Consider the following 17887-nt stretch of genomic DNA (forward strand, 5'->3'; position numbering starts at 1 on the left):
TTTACTTTGGGGCAATGTCCCGCAAAAAGCCCTTTTAAGGGCTATTTGTAATTTAGTATAGGGTAGGGAATTTTATTATTTTGGGGGTCTTTTTTATTTTATTAGGGGGAATAGATTAGGTGTAATTAGTTTTAAAAAATTGTACTTAATTTTTTATTTTCAGTAATTTAGTGTTTGTTTTTTTTGTACTTTAGTTTATTTAATTTAATTGTAATTAATTGTAGTTAGTTTAGGTAATTCATTTAATGATAGTGTAGTGTTAGGTGTAATTGTAATTTAGGTTAGGATTTATTTTACAGGTAAATTTGTACTTATTTTAACTAGGTAGTTATTAAATAGTTAATAACTATTTAATAACTATTCTACCTAGTTAAAATAAATACAAAGTTGCCTGTAAAATAAAAATAAACCCTAAGATAGATACACATGTAACTATTAGTTATATTGTAGCTATCTTATGGTTTATTTTATAGGTAAGTATTTAGTTTTAAATAGGATTAATTTATTTAATTGTAGTAATTTTATTTCGTTTTATTTAAATTATATTTAAGTTAGGGGGGTGTTAGACTTAGGTTTAGACTTAGGTTTAGGGGTTAATACATTTAATATAGTAGCGGCGACGATGGGGGCGGCAGATTAGGGGTTAATAAATGTAGGTAGGTTGCGGCAACATTGGGGGCAGCAAATTAGGGGTTCATAGGGATAATGTAGGTGGCGGTGGTGTCCGGAGCGGCAGATTAGGGGTTAAAAATATAATGCAGGTGTCAGCGATGTTGGGGGCGGCAGATTAGGGGTTAATAAGTGTAAGATTAGGGGTGTTTAGACTCGGGTTCATGTTAGGGTGTTAGGTGTAGACATAAATTTTATTTCCCCATAGGAATCAATGGGGCTGCGTTAGAAGCTGAACGCTGCTTTTTTGCAGGTATTAGGTTTTTTTTTCAGCTGAATCTGCCCCATTGTTTCCTATGGGGAAATCGTGCACAAGCACGTTTAGCCAGCTCACCGCTACCGTAAGCAACGCTGGTATTGAGGTGAGATGTGGAACTAAATTTTGCTCTACGTTCACCTTTTTGCAGCTAACGCCGGGTTTAAAAAAACCTGTAATACCAGCGTTGTCTTAAGTGAGCGGTGAGGGAAAACTGTGCGTTAGACACGCACACCGTTACCGATAAAAACACGTAATCTCGCCGTTAAATTGTTCAACCCTGTTTGAAGTAAAAGTAAAATGTACCTATGACATTAAAATCAATAAAACATTTAAATGAAAAAACAAACAAAAAACCCCCCTAACATTACTAAAAACACTCAGTAATAAAGTGCATATACGTTTTAGTCACTTGGTCATGTCAAAGGGGGGGGGGGGGGGGCCTGATCAATGGTTAAGTAAGGGGCGGCCCTAGATCAGAGCATAACTGAAACTAAAAAAAAACCTTCCTTGCTTCCTGTCTCGGGGTTCCTTTATTTGTTTTATTCTATGTTACTGCATTGATTCTTGAAACATTGCAATTCTTCATTAATAACACTTTGCTATCATATTTGCTGACTTTGCATTAGGCGTTGGTGTTGAGGAACTTTGTTTTGTGTGGTCTATATTCACATACATTTGTGTAATTTAAAAGGCTCAGCTTCTCTGCCTATTGGGTCCCAGCGATCACTGACAGTAGGAGCAGGAGAGGCAATTTCACTGCTGGGTACCACCGCAAACTGAGTATAATGAAGAAGCAGGGCCCCGCTCTAATACTTTGGCGGTTTGAGTTACAAATATGTCTTGCTCTTGTTCACACTATATTAGGCCCCCTAAGGTGTGGTTTATGAGCTCTATGTAACCTCATACTGTGATTAAGAGCCCAGCTCTTTTTTTGACTGTATTTCCTGCCCCAAACAGCTCACACGCAGTCAGAGAATGGCAGGCAGGGGAAATAAGGAGGGAAAATGAATTGGCAGAGTGACAGGGGAAGAGGGGTAAAGCAGACTGCAGATTGACTGAAGGAGGCATCTCAGTAGGAAGTGCCGTGCTCTGTAAAAAGCGCGTTATTCCGCCTCCTGAGTTCCTGCTCTCTTCATTTACCGCGGGAACTCAGGAATCCTCAAAAAATCACCACAATTAAAAAAATATGAACTAAGTCCAACCTTTACAGCGGTGGTTTTATTTGTCCACAAAAAAACCCAGGAGAAATACGGGAGGGTTTGCAATCCTACTCATGAGTAATTTTCCTTTTTGCAATATCTTTTTTCCTTTTATCACTACAAACCACAGGATACACGTTATTTTCCTTTATATCGGTTTTCTTCCTTTTTTCTATTTGGATCCATATTTCTGCTACATGCATCTGTATGATATATACATCATAATATGAAACAAGAAATATATATGTGTTTATGTATAAATAACACACACGGGCATACATCATAGTTGCCAACATTTAAAAAAAAATTCCAGGGACACTTTGCAGCAGAGCAAGCAAGCGGGTTACTGGAGTATTGACGACCTACTGTTCAACTGCTCCGCCCCCTCAGTTCTGCAATCAAAACACACCCATTTGAAAGTAATAGTATAATTTAGACTTATCCATAGTTTATTATACAGATTACAGCACCAAGCTCTTACACCTACCCAGTCTCTGGACACATTCTTGGCATATGGTTATTTTTACAACACAGCATCACAATTAGAAAGACAAATAATATGTGAACCCATTCAATAATAATAACAATATTCCATTAGGAATGAATTATATTTAAACAATAAACTATATCTATCATCTATCTATATATATGTATGTGTGTGTGTGTATATATATATATAAGCAAACAACAAATGTTGTGCAAAAGAGATTTTCAGGGACATTTCCAGGGACAAAAAAAATCCAGGGACATACAACAAAATCCAGGGACTGTCCCTGGAAATCAGGGACTGTTGGCAACTATGGCATACATACATATATATATATATATATATATATTATATATACAGTATATATATATATATATATATATATATATATACACACTGTATATATAATAGGTTTGCCAGCTGTGTCATAAAAATCCCGGAAGACCTATAGGTGATTGGATACAGGATGTAGCTGGGTTCACACAATGTCTCCACAAAAGCTCAACCTTAGGCTCCACCCTTGATCCCACCAAATATATTTTTCACAACTAAGCAGTCATTTTATCCCCTTGGTTGCCAGTAACACATGTACAGAGCAGTGATGTGACCCCCTTGGCTGCTAGAGGTACACACCTAGCAATGATTGAACACCCCTATGGTTGCCTGTAACACATATAATAGAAAATGCACAGTTTTAATGGGTTTTTTTTTTTTTGTTTTAATGCAGTTTTAATGTTTTAATGCATAAAGGCCTAGAAGGCCCTTTACATTTAGCTGACAGGGGTCTTTAAAAATACTGGACATTTAAGTGTCCAGTATTTTTGTACAGATTTTACTGGACAGATTGCTAAAATACTAGACTGTCCGGTTGAATACTGAACACCTGGCAACCCTAATATATAACCACTCATTAAAAGTTGGATTTGTAGATTTTGCACCCATAAATGTCTTGGGGACTCTAAAAGAGGACACCAGGGCCTAATTTTAAGGCTCTAACAAACCCTGCCATATAGAAATAGCATTCAGATTGTTTAACACATCATAAATACCACTCTATCCAACTGCAAAACACACACATGGACTGCATTATTATCCCCATCCCTTTTTGATTTTTGGTGACCGACAGCCATTATTGGCTGTTAACTGTGCCGTTATGGGGAAATGGAAATCAAATTATCAACCTCGGCTGTATTGGACACAAAAACACAAAACTGCTGTTTAAATGCTGCGAATGCGCAAAAATATAAACAGCTTCAGCACAAATGTTAGAAATGACTCAGCAGTGAAGGGCTGAAATAATATGCTTATTAACACATACATGATGGTGTTATTTAACAAAATATAAAAACAAACCTAAATACACATATTTAAACATATTATTTGCTAATCTTGACATATTAAAATAAGTAACATACCTGCTAACTTCAAAAAATATTTCATAATTTACACCAATTTGCATATTTAATGATGTAACTGAAAGGTCTTTTGATTTTTAATTGAATTTATACATTTTTTTACATACTGGACATTAGTTTATCATCTAATTTAATGGGACAATGCACTGTATTTTTGTCACCTTAATGTGTTCCCAACAACCAGCTACATAGTATTAAATATGTAAGAAATTATTCCTTTACTTTTATTTGTTAAAATGAAATAGCTGGTTATGCTAATTGAATCCTCTACCTACAATTTGTTTTCCCTTAATCTCCCTTAATCTTCCATTGATTTGTTATATGAGATGCATAATATTACATGTATGGAAAATTAATCCCAAAAAAGACATAAAACCCCAATTTTTTCTTTCACGAATCAGATAAAAGTGTGAAATTTCAAACAACTTTCTAATTTACTTGCATTATACAAAAATGATTTGTTCCCTTGGCTTCTTTTGTTGAAAAGCAAGGATGTAGACTCAGGAGCGTGAACGTGTCTTTAGCGCTATATGGCAGCAGTTTTGCAAGAATGTTATCCATTTGCAAGAGCACTAGATGGTAGCACTATTTCCTGCTTGTAGTGCTCTAGACATGTACCTAGGTATCTCTTCAACAAAGAACACCATGGGAACAAAGAAAATTTGATAAAAGAAGTAAATTGGAACTTTTTTTAATTACATGCTCTGTCTGAACCACCTAAAGGAACAGATGACTTCCTTATCTTATCTATGTCTCTCTATACACGAAGCCAGAACTTAGGTATTGAATTCTGAAGTTTAAAATACAGTGTCCCTTTAAAACTTTTTTTTTAGAAAACTATATTAATATAATGATCAGAATAATATGTCCTCCGCCTGCATGTCTTGAAGACATATAAGTCTAACTATAAGCTTTTTATTCTTTAAATATTATGACCAGATAATCATATATGTATTTCTTATAGAACTATTGCATTTTTTAAAAATGTAACCACAGAAATCCATTATAGACTAAATCATTCTAATTTTAAAATGTGCACATAATAGAGACACCTTTGCTAGAGCAAGAAAATTCCCTCCACATTAGACAGTACATATGTTTAAATAAGTCCTTTGTTAAGTTATTTTTTTACATACCTTTAACATGTAGCATCACTGCGCTCAGCGTGTTTCCAGCTGTGTTGGATGCACCACATATGTACAAGCCTTGGTCCTGCTGACGACAAAACAGAACCTTAAGAATAAAATGGCCTTCTCGATCCTCATATATCAGTGTCCTACGTCCCGGACTCACTGCACGTCCATCCTTACGCCAGATAATCTCTGGTCGAGGTTTGCCTGTCACCAAGCACCGAAGCTTTGCATGTTTCCCCTCATTGACTGTGAACACTTTGACTTGGGCTGGTGGATCCCCTGGCACATGCTCTTGGCCCTGGCGTGGAGTTGGGTCAACCAAAAGTACAGCAGCAGCTAAACATTGCCCTACAGTATTAACAGCTCTGCACACATATACGCCAGCATCAGGGGGACGGACCCGAGAGATGTACAATGTAGTTCCCCCAGTAGATAAACGATAATGAGATCCATCACAAAGCTCTTCAAGGTGCCTTCCATCCTTCTCCCAATGGACAGTAGGCTCTGGTTTTCCTGAGACTTTACAGGATAGTTCACAACTTTGACCACGACTTAACCGTTGGGAAGTTGGGACAAGCAAAAAATGTGGGGGGAAATCAGGGGTCACACAATAGTCATCTTGAGGAGACAACAAGAAGCTGTCTGAAGAACCTAATTCATGAGAGGTGCTTAGTTCTGAAGATAACACAGATTTTGAAGCATCCATAACAGATTCAAAACTTTGAGTGAGACTGGGCATAGCAATGTTTTTGGATAATTGTTTTGACAAATGGATATCAGACTGTAAGTCCATACTGGAGGGATGTTCATTAACATTAAAGTTGGATGTTACAGTGAGTTTGGCTCCAGCATAGCCCTCTCCTGACCAGTTACTAGCCCTGCACATGTAATGACCAGAGTCCTCTGGCCTCAGGTCGCTGATAACCAGTTGGTACCAATCATCATTGTTTTGAGCTATGCATCGCTCTCCTAATTCAAGTCGAATATTTCCCACTCGTTCCCAGAGTACACAAGGAGGAGGATCTCCACTAATGCGACATCTCAGGACAGCTTGCGATCCAACAGGTGCAATGATAGATCGAGGGAAACACAAAAAACGAGGGGCACCCCCAGGCATTTCCAGAGCCATATGTGAATTATGTGCTTGAAGAGACAATGCCGCCATTTACCTGAAAAAGGAAAAGAGGACAGATTACGCAGGGATAGAAAGGTTTGCATAAAACTGGAAATTTTAGATAACAGAAGATTTTGGAAAGGATTAAAATACATGAAGGAAGAGAAGGGTTAAAGGGATGTAATACCCAAATGTTGAAGCACTTGAAAGTGATGCAGCATAGCTGTAAAAAGCTAAATAGAAAATGCCATCTGAACATCTCTATGTAAAATATGTATTTTTATCTAAAAATAAATGTGTAAACTAAACTTGCACTTTATGGGGCCGAATTATCATTGTGCGGGCGGACATGATCTGCTGTAGCGGATCATGTCCGCCGCACATCGATAAATGCTGACAGCATATGCTGTCGGCATTTATCATTGCACAAGCATTTCTCGAGCAATGCCGCCCCCTTCAGATTCGCGGCCAATTTCCCTTTAGCAGGGGTGTCAATCATCCCGATCGTATCTAATCGGGATGATTGCTGTCCGCAGCCTCAGAGGTGGCGGACGAGTTAAGGAGCAGCGGTCTTAAGACTGCTGCTTCTTAACTCCTGTTTCCAGTTATCTGGAAACTACGGGGGTAGCTTACAGCTTCCGCTGCTTGTTAAATCTACCCCTATGTAAGATTTGATGGAGACTAATATAACTATAAACTTATAATGGTCTCTATAACTAAAATGTACACAGGCATAATCCACCATAATATGTTAAAGGGATGTTAAACAGTCTGTTTCATTGTTGTTTATACTTAATAGAAACAATAGAAATCATTGCAATATGTATTATTTATCCATTTAATTGGGTTTTAACTTTTTTTTTTTTTACACTATATTTGTGCTTCCTGTCACAGCCCTACAAGGAGGAGGTCTTTGTAGGAAGTTGTATCTTAGCCTGATGTAATAAAACTTCTAGGCTAGTAAATAGACTACATTATAGGGAGCCAAATTTGCTCATGCCCCGAACTGACAGAATAAAAAGTTACGCCTAGATTACAAGTTTTGCGGTAACAGGGGTGCGTTGCTAACGAGGCTTTTTTTTTTTAACGCTCCCTTAAGACAACGCTGGTATTACGGATTTTTTTAAACCTTGCGTAGGCTGCAAAAAAGTGAGCGTAGAGCAAAATTTAGCTCCACATCTCACCTCAATACCAGCGTTGCTTACCGTAGCGGTGAGCTGGCTAAACATGCACAATTTCCCCATAGGAAACAATGGAGCAGAGCCGGCTGAAAAAAACCTAACACCTGCAAAAAAGCAGCGTTCAGCTCCTAACGCAGCCCCATTGATTCCTATGGGGAAATTAATTTTATGTCTACACCTTAATCTAACAGGTAAAAGAGCTGATTACTTTGGGGCAATGCCCCACAAAAGGCCCTTTTAAGGGCTATTTGTAATTTAGTATAGAGTAGGGAATTTTATTATTCTGGGGGGCTTTTTTATTTTATTAGGGGGATTAGATAAGGTGTAATTAGTTTAAAAAAATTGTAATAATTTTTTTATTTTCTGTAATTTAGTGTTTCTTTTTTTTTGTACTTTAGTTTATTTAATTTAATTGTATTTAACTGTATGTAATTTTGTAAATTAATTTAATGATAGTGTAGTGTTAGGTGTAATTGTAACTTAGATTAGGGTTTATTTTACAGGTAAATTTGTACTTATTTTAACTAGGTAGTTATTAAATAGTTATTAACTATTTAATAACTATTGTACCTAGTTAAAATAAATACAAAGTTGCCTGTAAAACAAATATAAACCCTAAGATAGATACAAATGTAACTATTAGTTATATTGTAGCTATCTTATGGTTTATTTTATAGGTAAGTAATTAGTTTTAAATAGGATTAATTTATTTAATTGTAGTAATTTTATTTCGCTTTATTTAAATTATATCTAATTTAGGGGGGTTAGACTTAGGGTTAGACTTAGGTTTAGGGGTTAATAAATTTAATATAGTAGCGGTGACGTTGGGGGCGGCAGATTAGGGGTTAATAAATATAGATAGGTGTTGGCGATGTTAAGGACGTCAGATTAGGTGTTAATAAAATGTAACTAGTGTTTGCGAGGCCGCAGTGCGGCCGGTTTAGGGGTTAATATATTTATTACAATGGTGGCGATGTCCGGTCGGCAGATTAGGGGTTAAAAACTTTATTTAAGTGTTTGCGATGTTGGGGTGCCCGGTTTAGGGGTTAATAGGTAGTTTATGGGTGTTAGTGTACTTTTTAGCACTTTAGTTAAGAGTTTTATGTTACGGCGTTAGCCCACAAAACTCTTAACTACTGACTTTTAAATGCGGTAGGAGTCTTGACAGGAGAGGGTGTACTGCTCACTTTTTCCAAGACTCGTAATACCGGCGTTAGGCAAATCCCATTAAAAAGATAGGATACGCAATTGACGTAAGGGGATTTACGGTAAGTTTGAGTCGTGGAAGAAAAGTGAGCGGTAGACCCTCTCCTGCCTGACTCATAATACCAGCGGGCATTAAAAAGCAGCGTTGGGACCTCTCAACGCTGCTTTTTAAGTCTAACGCAAGACTCGTAATCTAGCCGTTAGGTTTTGAAAATCCTCTGCTCTTAAAACACTGAGGGCAGTTGCTACACAGAATTTCTAAATGCTAATTTTGCAAGAAAACAAGTAAGTTATTTGCTGTTTTTACACACTATTTTTCTTTTTATATTTACTTTGATTTAACATATTTGTTTTTACCAAAGGAGCACTGTCTAATATCCATTTAAAGTAAATATTACCAATAAATAAACATACCACAATGAATAGTACATAACTCCTACTAAATTACATTAAAATTCTAAACAAAATTGTGTGATATGAACCAATTCAAAATGCACATATAAAAAACTACTTCATAATAAAATTATAGGTACTTTTCTATACAGAAACCTTGTAAAAGAGACCCTGCATGACAATACAATTTCATCAGCGCATGATAAAATATTCATTACTGGAAATAGTAAACCAAACATGCAGGGGTTAAACACATAGGGGTCAATCACAATACTTTAAAAAAGTTTATCTAATGATTTTTCCACAAAGTTCACCATTAAAGTCTATGGAGATTTTTGTAGATAAATCTTTTGTTAAACTGCAATTGACCCCATAGTTATATACAAGAAATAGGGGCCGATTTATTATGATGGGGGCAGACATGATCCGCTGTAGCCCGACATCGCTAAATGCTGACAGCATACACTGTCGGCATTTAACATTGCACAAGCATTTCTAGTGAAAGTCTTGTGCAATGCCTCCTCCTACAGATTCTCGGCCAATCAGCCGCTAGCAGGGGGTGCCAATCATCCCAATCGTATCTGATCGGGATGATTGCTGTCGGATGTCTCCAAGGTGGCGGATAAGTTAAGGAGCAGCAGTTATGTTTCTGATGAGCCGGCATTCACAGCACAGCTAAATTGGCCCCATAGTCTAATAACACAATTCTCATTACAGCATTGTGATTGCACTTGTATGTCTCTTTCATGATTTAGATAGAGCAAGCCATTTTAAGCAACTGTCTAATGTTCTTCTATTATCAAATTTGCTTTGTTCTCTTGGTATCCATTGTTGAAACCTAGGTAGGCTGATAAGAGCTAAGGAGCGTGCTCATGTCTTTAGCATTGTATGACACCAGTGTTTGCAACTATGTATAACATTGCTATAAACATTGTTGCAAACTACTTCTGCTAAGTGGTTACTACTCACCATGTTATTGTATTTTCTCCTGTGTCTGGATCTCTCTTTAAAGCCGTTCCCTTTTTTTAACCCTTTACAGGTACTGTTTACTGAAGCCCTGCATCTTCACACTGGGCGCCACCATCTTGGAAGAGAAAGGAGATTGTAGGCACTGCTCTTGAAGGTAAAAATCCAATCTTTATTCCAAAAGAAATTTGGCAAGTTAAAAAGATTTTCAAGTCAAAAATGTAAGCACAAACACAAGACAGGAGGATATGCAGACAATCGTCTAACGCGTTTCGTGCCCCCTACAGGCACTTACTCATAGACATACCCCATACCTAGTGAGTATCCTATATATACCCCCACCAGTTACACATTAACCTCTAAATGTGCACACAACAAAACAACCTAAATGTGTCTTAATAGGAATACTGTTTGGGAACACAAAATATTAGGTAAAATAAATCCTTTATAAATTCTTATGCAAACTTATACACAATCAATGTAAATAAAAACTAACAGAGAAAATAAGTGCTAAGTTAGCAACCGAAAAAATAATAATTATAATGATAATAATGTGAAGAAACAAACGGCTAGATTACGAGTTGTGCGTTAAGGTAAAAAAGCAGCGTTAACAGGTCCTAAAGCTGCTTTTTTACACCCGCTACTATTACGAGTCTTGCAGGTATAGGTGTACCGCACACTTCTTTGGCCTTACCACAAACCGACTTACGTAAACTTCATAAACCCTTTTTTCTCTGGGACTTCCATAGCGCCGGTATTACGAGTCTGTCCTGGGAGGCCAAAAAGTGAGCGGTACACCCTCTACCTCCAAGATCCCGAACGCATTTTAAAGTCAGTAGTTTTACACTACAACGCCGTAGCATAAAACTCATAACTAAAGTGCTAAAAAGTACACTAACACCCATAAACTACCTATTAACCCCTAAACCGAGACCCTCCCGCATCGCAAATACTTAAATAAAAATTTTAACTCCTAATCTGCCGCTCCAGACATCGCCGCCACTATAATAAACATATTAACCACTAAACCGCCGCACTCCAACACTAGTTAAATATTATTAACCCCTAATCTTCCGCCCCCAACATCGCCGACACCTACCTACATTCATTAACCCCTAATCTGCCGTCCCCAACGTTGCAGCCACTATATTAAATGTATTAACCCCTAAATCTAAGTCTAACCCTATCCCTAATACCCCCTAACTTAAATATAATTTAAATAAATCTAAATAACATTCCTATCATTAACTACATTATTCCTATTTAAAACTAAATACTTACCTATAAAACCCTAAGCTAGCTACAATATAACTAATAGTTACATTTTAGCTAGCTTAGGGTTTATTGTTAATTTACAAGCAAGTTTGTATTTATTTTAACTAGGTAGAATAGTTATTAAAATAGTTATTAACTATTTAATAACTACCTAGCTAAAATAAAGACAAATTTACCTGTAAAATAAAACCTAACCTATGTTACACTAACGCCTAACATTACACTACAATTAAATAAATTAACTAAATTAAATACAATTAAATAAATTGAATTAAATTAGCTAAATCACAAAAAAACACTATATTACAGAAAATAAAAAACAAATTACAGATCTAATTACACTTAATCTAAGAGCCCTATCAAAATAAAAAGCCCCCCCCAAAATAAAAAAAAAACCCTAGCCTAAACTAAACTATCAATAGCCCTTAAAATGGCCTTTTGTGGGGCATTGCCCCAAAGAAATCAGCTCTTTTACCTGTAAAAAAAAAATACAAACAACCCCCCAACAGTAAATCCACCACCCACACAACCAACCCCCCAAATAAAAAGTTAACTAAAAAAACCTAAGCTCCTAATTGCCCTGAAAATGGCATTTAGATTGGCATTGCCCTTAAAAGGGTATTTAGCTCTTTTGCAGGCCCAAAGTCCCTAACCTAAAAAATAAACCCACCCAATACACCCTTAAAAAAATCCTAACACTAACCCCAGAAGATCACTTACCGGGAGAACTCTTCATCCAAGCGGCAAGATGTCCTCAATGAAGCCGGCAGAAGTAGTCCTCCAGACGGGCAGAAGTGGTCCTCCAGATGGGCAGAAGTCTTCATCCAGACGGCCTCTTCTATCTTCATCCTTCCGACGTGGAGCGGCTCCATCTTCAAGACACCCGGTGCGGAGCATCCTCTTCAAACAACGGCTTCTTCCGAATGAATATCACTTTAAGTGACGTCATCCAAGATGGCATCCCTTAGATTCCGATTGGCTGATAGAATTCTATCAGCCAATCAGAATTAAGGTAGAAAAAATCCTATTGGCTGATGCAATCAGCCAATAGGATTGAGCTGGCATTCTATTGGCTGTTCCAATCAGCCAATAGGATTGAGCTAGCATTCTATTGGCTGATTGGAACAGCCAATAGAATGCCAGCTCAATCCTATTGGCTGATTGCATCAGCCAATAGGATTTTTTCTACCTTAATTCTGATTGGCTGATAGAATTCTATCAGCAAATCGGAATCTAAGGGACGCCATCTTGGATGACGTCACTTAAAGTGATATTCATTCAGAAGAAGCCGTCGTTTGAAGAGGATGCTCTGCGCCGGATGTCTTGAAGATGGAGCCGTTCCGCGTCGGAAGGATGAATATAGAAGATGCCGTCTGGATGAAGACTTCTGCCCATCTGGAGGACCACTTCTGCCGGCTTTGTTGATGTCATCTTGCCGCTTGGATGAAGACTTCTCCCGGTAAGTGAATCTTGGGCGTTAGTGTTAGGATTTTTTTAAGGGTGTATTGGGTGGGTTTATTTTTTAGGTTAGGGACTTTGGGCCTGCAAAAGAGCTAAATGCCGTTTTAAGGGCAATGCCCATCCAAATGCCCTTTTCAGGGCAATGGGGAGCTTAGGTTTTTATAGTTAGCTTTTTATTTTGGGGGTTGGTTGTGTGGGCGGTGGGTTTTACTGTTGGGGGGGTTGTTTGTATTATTTTTTTTTACAAGTAAAAGAGCTGATTTCTTTGGGGCAATGGCCCGCAAAAGGCCCTTTTAAGGGCTATTAATAGTTTAGTTTAGGCTAGGGTTTTTTTTTTTTATTTTGGGGGGGCTTTTTTATTTTAATAGGGCTCTTAGATTAGGTGTAATTAGTTTAAAGATCTGTAATTTGTTTTTTATTTTCTGTAATTTAGTGTCGTTGTTTTTTTGTGATTTAGCTAATTTAATTGAATTTATTTAATTGTATTTAATTTAGTTAATTTATTTAATTGTAGTGTAGTGTTAGGTGTTAGTGTAACATAGGTTAGGTTTTATTTTACAGGTAAATTTGTCTTTATTTTAGCTAGGTAGTTATTAAACAGTTAATAACTATTTAATAACTATTGTACCTAGTTAAAATAAATACAAACTTGCCTGTAAAATAAAAATAAACCCTAAGCTAGCTACAATGTAACTATTAGTTATATTGTAGCTAGCTTAGGGTTTATGTTATAGGTAAGTGTTTAGTTTTAAATAGGAATAATTTAGTTAATTATAGTAATTTTATTTAGATTTATTTAAATTATATTTAAGTTAGGGGGTGTTAGGGTTAGGGTTAGACTTAGATTTAGGGGTTAATACATTTAATACAGTGGCGGCGACGTTGGGGGTGGCAGATTAGAGGTTAATAAGTGTAGGTAGGTTGCGGCGACATTGGGGTCGGCAGATTAGGGGATAATAAATATAATGTCGGTGTCTGCGATGTTGGGGGCAGCAGATTAGGGGTTAATAAATATAATGTAGGTGGCGGCGATGTCTGGAGCGGCAGATTAGGGGTTAATAAATATAATGTAGGTGTCGGCGATGTCGGGGGCAGCAGATTAGGGGTTAATAAGTGTAAGATTAGGGGTGTTTAGACTCGGGGTTCATGTTAGGGTGTTAGGTGTAAACATAAAATGTGTTTCCCCATAGGAATCAATGGGGCTGCGTTACTGAGTTTTACGCTGCTTTTTGACAGGTGTTAGACTTTTTCTCAGCTGGCTTTCCCCATTGATGTCTATGGGAAAATCGTGCACGAGCACATACGACCAGCTCACCGCTGACTTAAGCAGCGCTGGTATTTAAGTGCGGTAAGGAGCACAATTTTCCTCTATGCTCACATCTTGCCTTTTAACGCCGGGTTTGTAAAAACCCGTAATACCAGCGCTGCATGTAAGTGAGCGGTTAGAAAAAACTGCTTGTTAGCACCGCATAGCTTCTAACGCAAAACTCGTAATCTGGCCGAAAATTATTTTATGTATAATACACATTAAATTGATCATACATTTCATGATGCTATAGTATAAAATTACAAAGAAAAATATTACAGTAATATATAATTTATAGATGGATTCTACACACTACCAAGCTAATTCATCATATAGAGACATTGGAAGGATAAAGTAGGTATTATTGTTAAAGGGACAGTCTACACCAGAATTGATATTGTTTTAAAAGATAGATAATCCCTTTATAACCCATTCCCCAATTTTGCATAACCAACACAGTTATATTTATATACTTTTTATCTCTGTGATTATCTTGTATCTAAGCTTCTGCAAACTGCCCCTTTATTTTAGTTATTTTGACAGACTGTGCTGGCTCCCAGATAACTTCACGTGCATTAGCACAGTGTTATCTATATGAAACACATGAACTAACACCCTCTAGTGGTGAAAAACTGTTAAAATGCATTCTGAAAAGAGGTGGCCTTCAAGGTCTAAGAAATTAGCATATGAACCTCCTAGGTTAAGCTTTCAACTAAGAATGCCAAGAGAACAAAGAAAATTGGTGATAAAAGTAAATTGGAAAGTTGTTTAAAATTACATGCCCTATCTGAATCATGAAAGTTTATTTTGGACTAGACTGTTCCTTTAACCCCTTAACGACTGAGGACGTGCAGGGTACGTCCTCAGAAAAAAGGCAGTTAACGCCTGAGAACGTACCCTGCACGTCCTCAGTGTGGAAAGCAGCTGGAAGCGATCCTGCTCGCTTCCAGATGCTTTCCGGTTATTGCAGTGATGCCTCGATATGGAGGCATCCTGCAATAACCTTTTTAAGCCATCCGGTGCAGAGAGAGCCACTCTGTGGCCCTCTCTGCACCGGAGATCGGTGGCTTGCGGCGTTGGTGGGTGGGAGCCGGACCGGGAGGCGGGTGGCGGCCATCGATGGCCCTGCTGATGTGGAGGGGGGCGGGATCGTGGGCGGGGGTGACCGGGGGCGCGCACGGACGCGCGCGCGTGCACGGGAGGGCGGGGGCGGGCGCGTGCACGGGGAGGGAGCGGGTGGGAACCGCTACACTACAGAAAATCTTTAATAAATCATGTTAAAAAACGGTCTTAAAAGTATAAAAAAAAATGATAAGCAAGGTGGTGGGGGTTTGTCTGTGTGGGGGGGGAAGCTACACTACAGAAAAAAAAACAAAAAAATAAAAAAAAGCACTTTTTTTTTGCAAACTGGGTACTGGCAGACAGCTGCCAGTACCCAAGATGGCCCCCAATAAGGCAGAGGGGAGGGTTAGAGAGCGGTTTTGGGGGGGATCAGGGAGGTTGGGGGCTAAGGGGGGGATCCTACACTGTAGCATATGTAAATATGCTAAAAAAAATTAAAAAACCCTTTTATTTTAGTACTGGCAGACTTTCTGCCAGTACTTAAGATGGCGGGGACAATTGTGGGGTGGGGGAGGGAAGGGAGCTGTTTGGGAGGGATCAGGGGGTGGGATGTGTCAGGTGGGAGGCTGATCTCTACACTAAAGCTAAAATTAACCCTGCAAACTCCCTACAAACTCCCTAATTAACCCCTTCACTGCTAGCCATAATATACGTGTGAGGCGCAGCAGGATTTAGCAGCCTTCTAATTACCAGAAAGCAACGCCAAAGTCATATATGTCTGCTATTTCTGAACAAAGGGGATCCCAGACAAGCATTTACAACCATTTGTGCCATAATTGCACAAGCTGTTTGTAAATGATTTCAGTGAGAAACCTAAAATTGTGAAAAATTTAACGTTTTTTTTAATTTGATCGCATTTGGCGGTGAAATGGTGGCATGAAATATACCAAAATGTGCCTAGATCAATACTTGGGGTTGTCTACTACACTAAAGCTAAAATTAACCCTACAAGCTCCCTAAAAACTCCCTAATTAACCCCTTAACTGATGGGCATAATACACTTGTGGTGCGCAGTGGCATTTAGCGGCCTTCTAATTACCAAAAAGCAACGCCAAAGCCATATATGTCTGCTATTTCTGAACAAAGGGGATCCCAGAGAAGAATTTACAACCATTTATGCCATAATTGCATAAGTTGTTTGTAAATAATTTCAGTGAGAAACCGAAAGTTTGTGAAAATATTTGTGAAAAAGTGAACGATTTTTTGTATTTGATCGCATTTGGCGGTGAAATGGTGGTATGAAATATACCAAAATTGGCCTAGATCAATACTTTGGGATGTCTACTAAAAAAAAATATATACATGTCAAGGGATATTCAGGTATTCCTGACAGATATCAGGGTTCCAATGTAACTAGCGCTAATTTTGGAAAAAAATGGTTTGGAAATAGCAAAGTGCTACTTGTATTTATGGCCCTATAACTTGCAAAAAAAGCAAAGAAGATGTAAACATTGGGTATTTCTAAACTCAGGACAAAATTTAGAAACTATTTAGCATGGGTGTTTTTTTGTGGTTGTAGATGTGTAACAGATTTTGGGGGTCAAAGTTAGAAAAAGTGTGTTTTTTTTCCATTTTTCCTCATATTTTATAATTTTTTTTATAGTAAATTATAAGATATGATGAAAATAATGGTATCTTTAGAAAGTCCATTTAATGGCGAGAAAAACGGCATATAATATGTGTGGGTACAGTAAATGAGCAAGAGGAAAATTACAGCTAAACACAAACACTGCAGAAATGTAAAAATAGCCTTGGTCCCAAACGGACAGAAAATGGAAAAGTGCTGTGGTCATTAAGGGGTTAATTGGTCCACACAGTCATGCAGATTTTTGTATCAATAAAATAATTGATATCACATTCCCTATTCATGCCTAGGGGGCTACGTATTTTGAGCTTAGGAATCCAATAGAGCTTGTTTTTCTCCAAAATGTTATATCTGGTTCCTCCTCTAAAGGGTGCTATAGCTTTATCTATAACCTGCAAAGTCATGTCAGCTATATTAGTGAAGTGTTCACAGTTAAAATGATTGGCTACTGCAGACTCCTTTACATAATTCTTAACGTCTCAGGCATGTTCTCCAAAACGTTTTCATATCTGCCTTGACGTTTGACCTATGTAATGACACTGACATAAATAAACCACAAAGTGGTGCTACAATTAGCGTAAAAATCAATATTAAAATTCCAAAAATTGGTACTACAAGTAAAGGTAGTACCTAAGTATATATTGGGACACATATTGCAACCTCTACTACCACATCTGAAGTTGCCCTTTTTGGCTAACCATGTATGCCCTGATGACATTTTGTTTTTGACCTTAATAGGTGACAGTCTTTGCCTTAATGTTCTAGGTTTCTTAGGAACAAACTTACATGTTTTAATAAATGGTTTAAGTATATCATCACTACGAAGTAGATGAAGATGTTTTTTAAAATTTTAACTATTTCTTGGAATTGTTGTGAATACTCGGTAGTAAATACTATTGAATTTTTAAAATCACTACCTTTTTTGATTTGTAGTATTAGTTTTTTGTTGATGAACATTATAGGTCTTAATTTCTCTGCAGCACTTATCTATTTTAATGGCATCATAGCCCCTATGTATGAGTTTTAATTCAATGGATTGTTGCTTATAAATAGCTTCAGATTTTGTGTTTCTTTTTAATCTAATAAACTGACTTTGAATTAAATGACTTGATTGAA

General features: G+C 37.5%; 1 protein-coding gene across 8 annotated transcripts in view; it reads right to left on the reverse strand.

The window, feature by feature from the left end:
• The window catches only part of OBSL1 (obscurin like cytoskeletal adaptor 1), a 320332-nt gene that overhangs the window by 291242 nt on the left and 11203 nt on the right, over positions 1–17887 (reverse strand). For 5 of the 8 annotated variants that reach the window (XM_053698211.1, XM_053698216.1, XM_053698217.1 and 2 more), the window contains 2 exons: positions 10026–10192; positions 5166–6331 (listed from right to left, as the gene is read on the reverse strand). In XM_053698211.1, coding sequence (XP_053554186.1) covers positions 5166–6327 — 1162 coding nt within the window. In that variant the 5' untranslated portion in view covers positions 6328–6331; positions 10026–10192. The remainder of the gene's footprint in view (positions 1–5165; positions 6332–10025; positions 10193–17887) is intronic. The other 3 variants (XM_053698209.1, XM_053698215.1, XM_053698210.1) reach the window with 2 other exon arrangements.

Source organism: Bombina bombina, chromosome 1 (assembly GCF_027579735.1).
Source record: "Bombina bombina isolate aBomBom1 chromosome 1, aBomBom1.pri, whole genome shotgun sequence".
In the NCBI taxonomy this organism is placed as follows: Eukaryota; Metazoa; Chordata; class Amphibia; order Anura; family Bombinatoridae; genus Bombina; species Bombina bombina.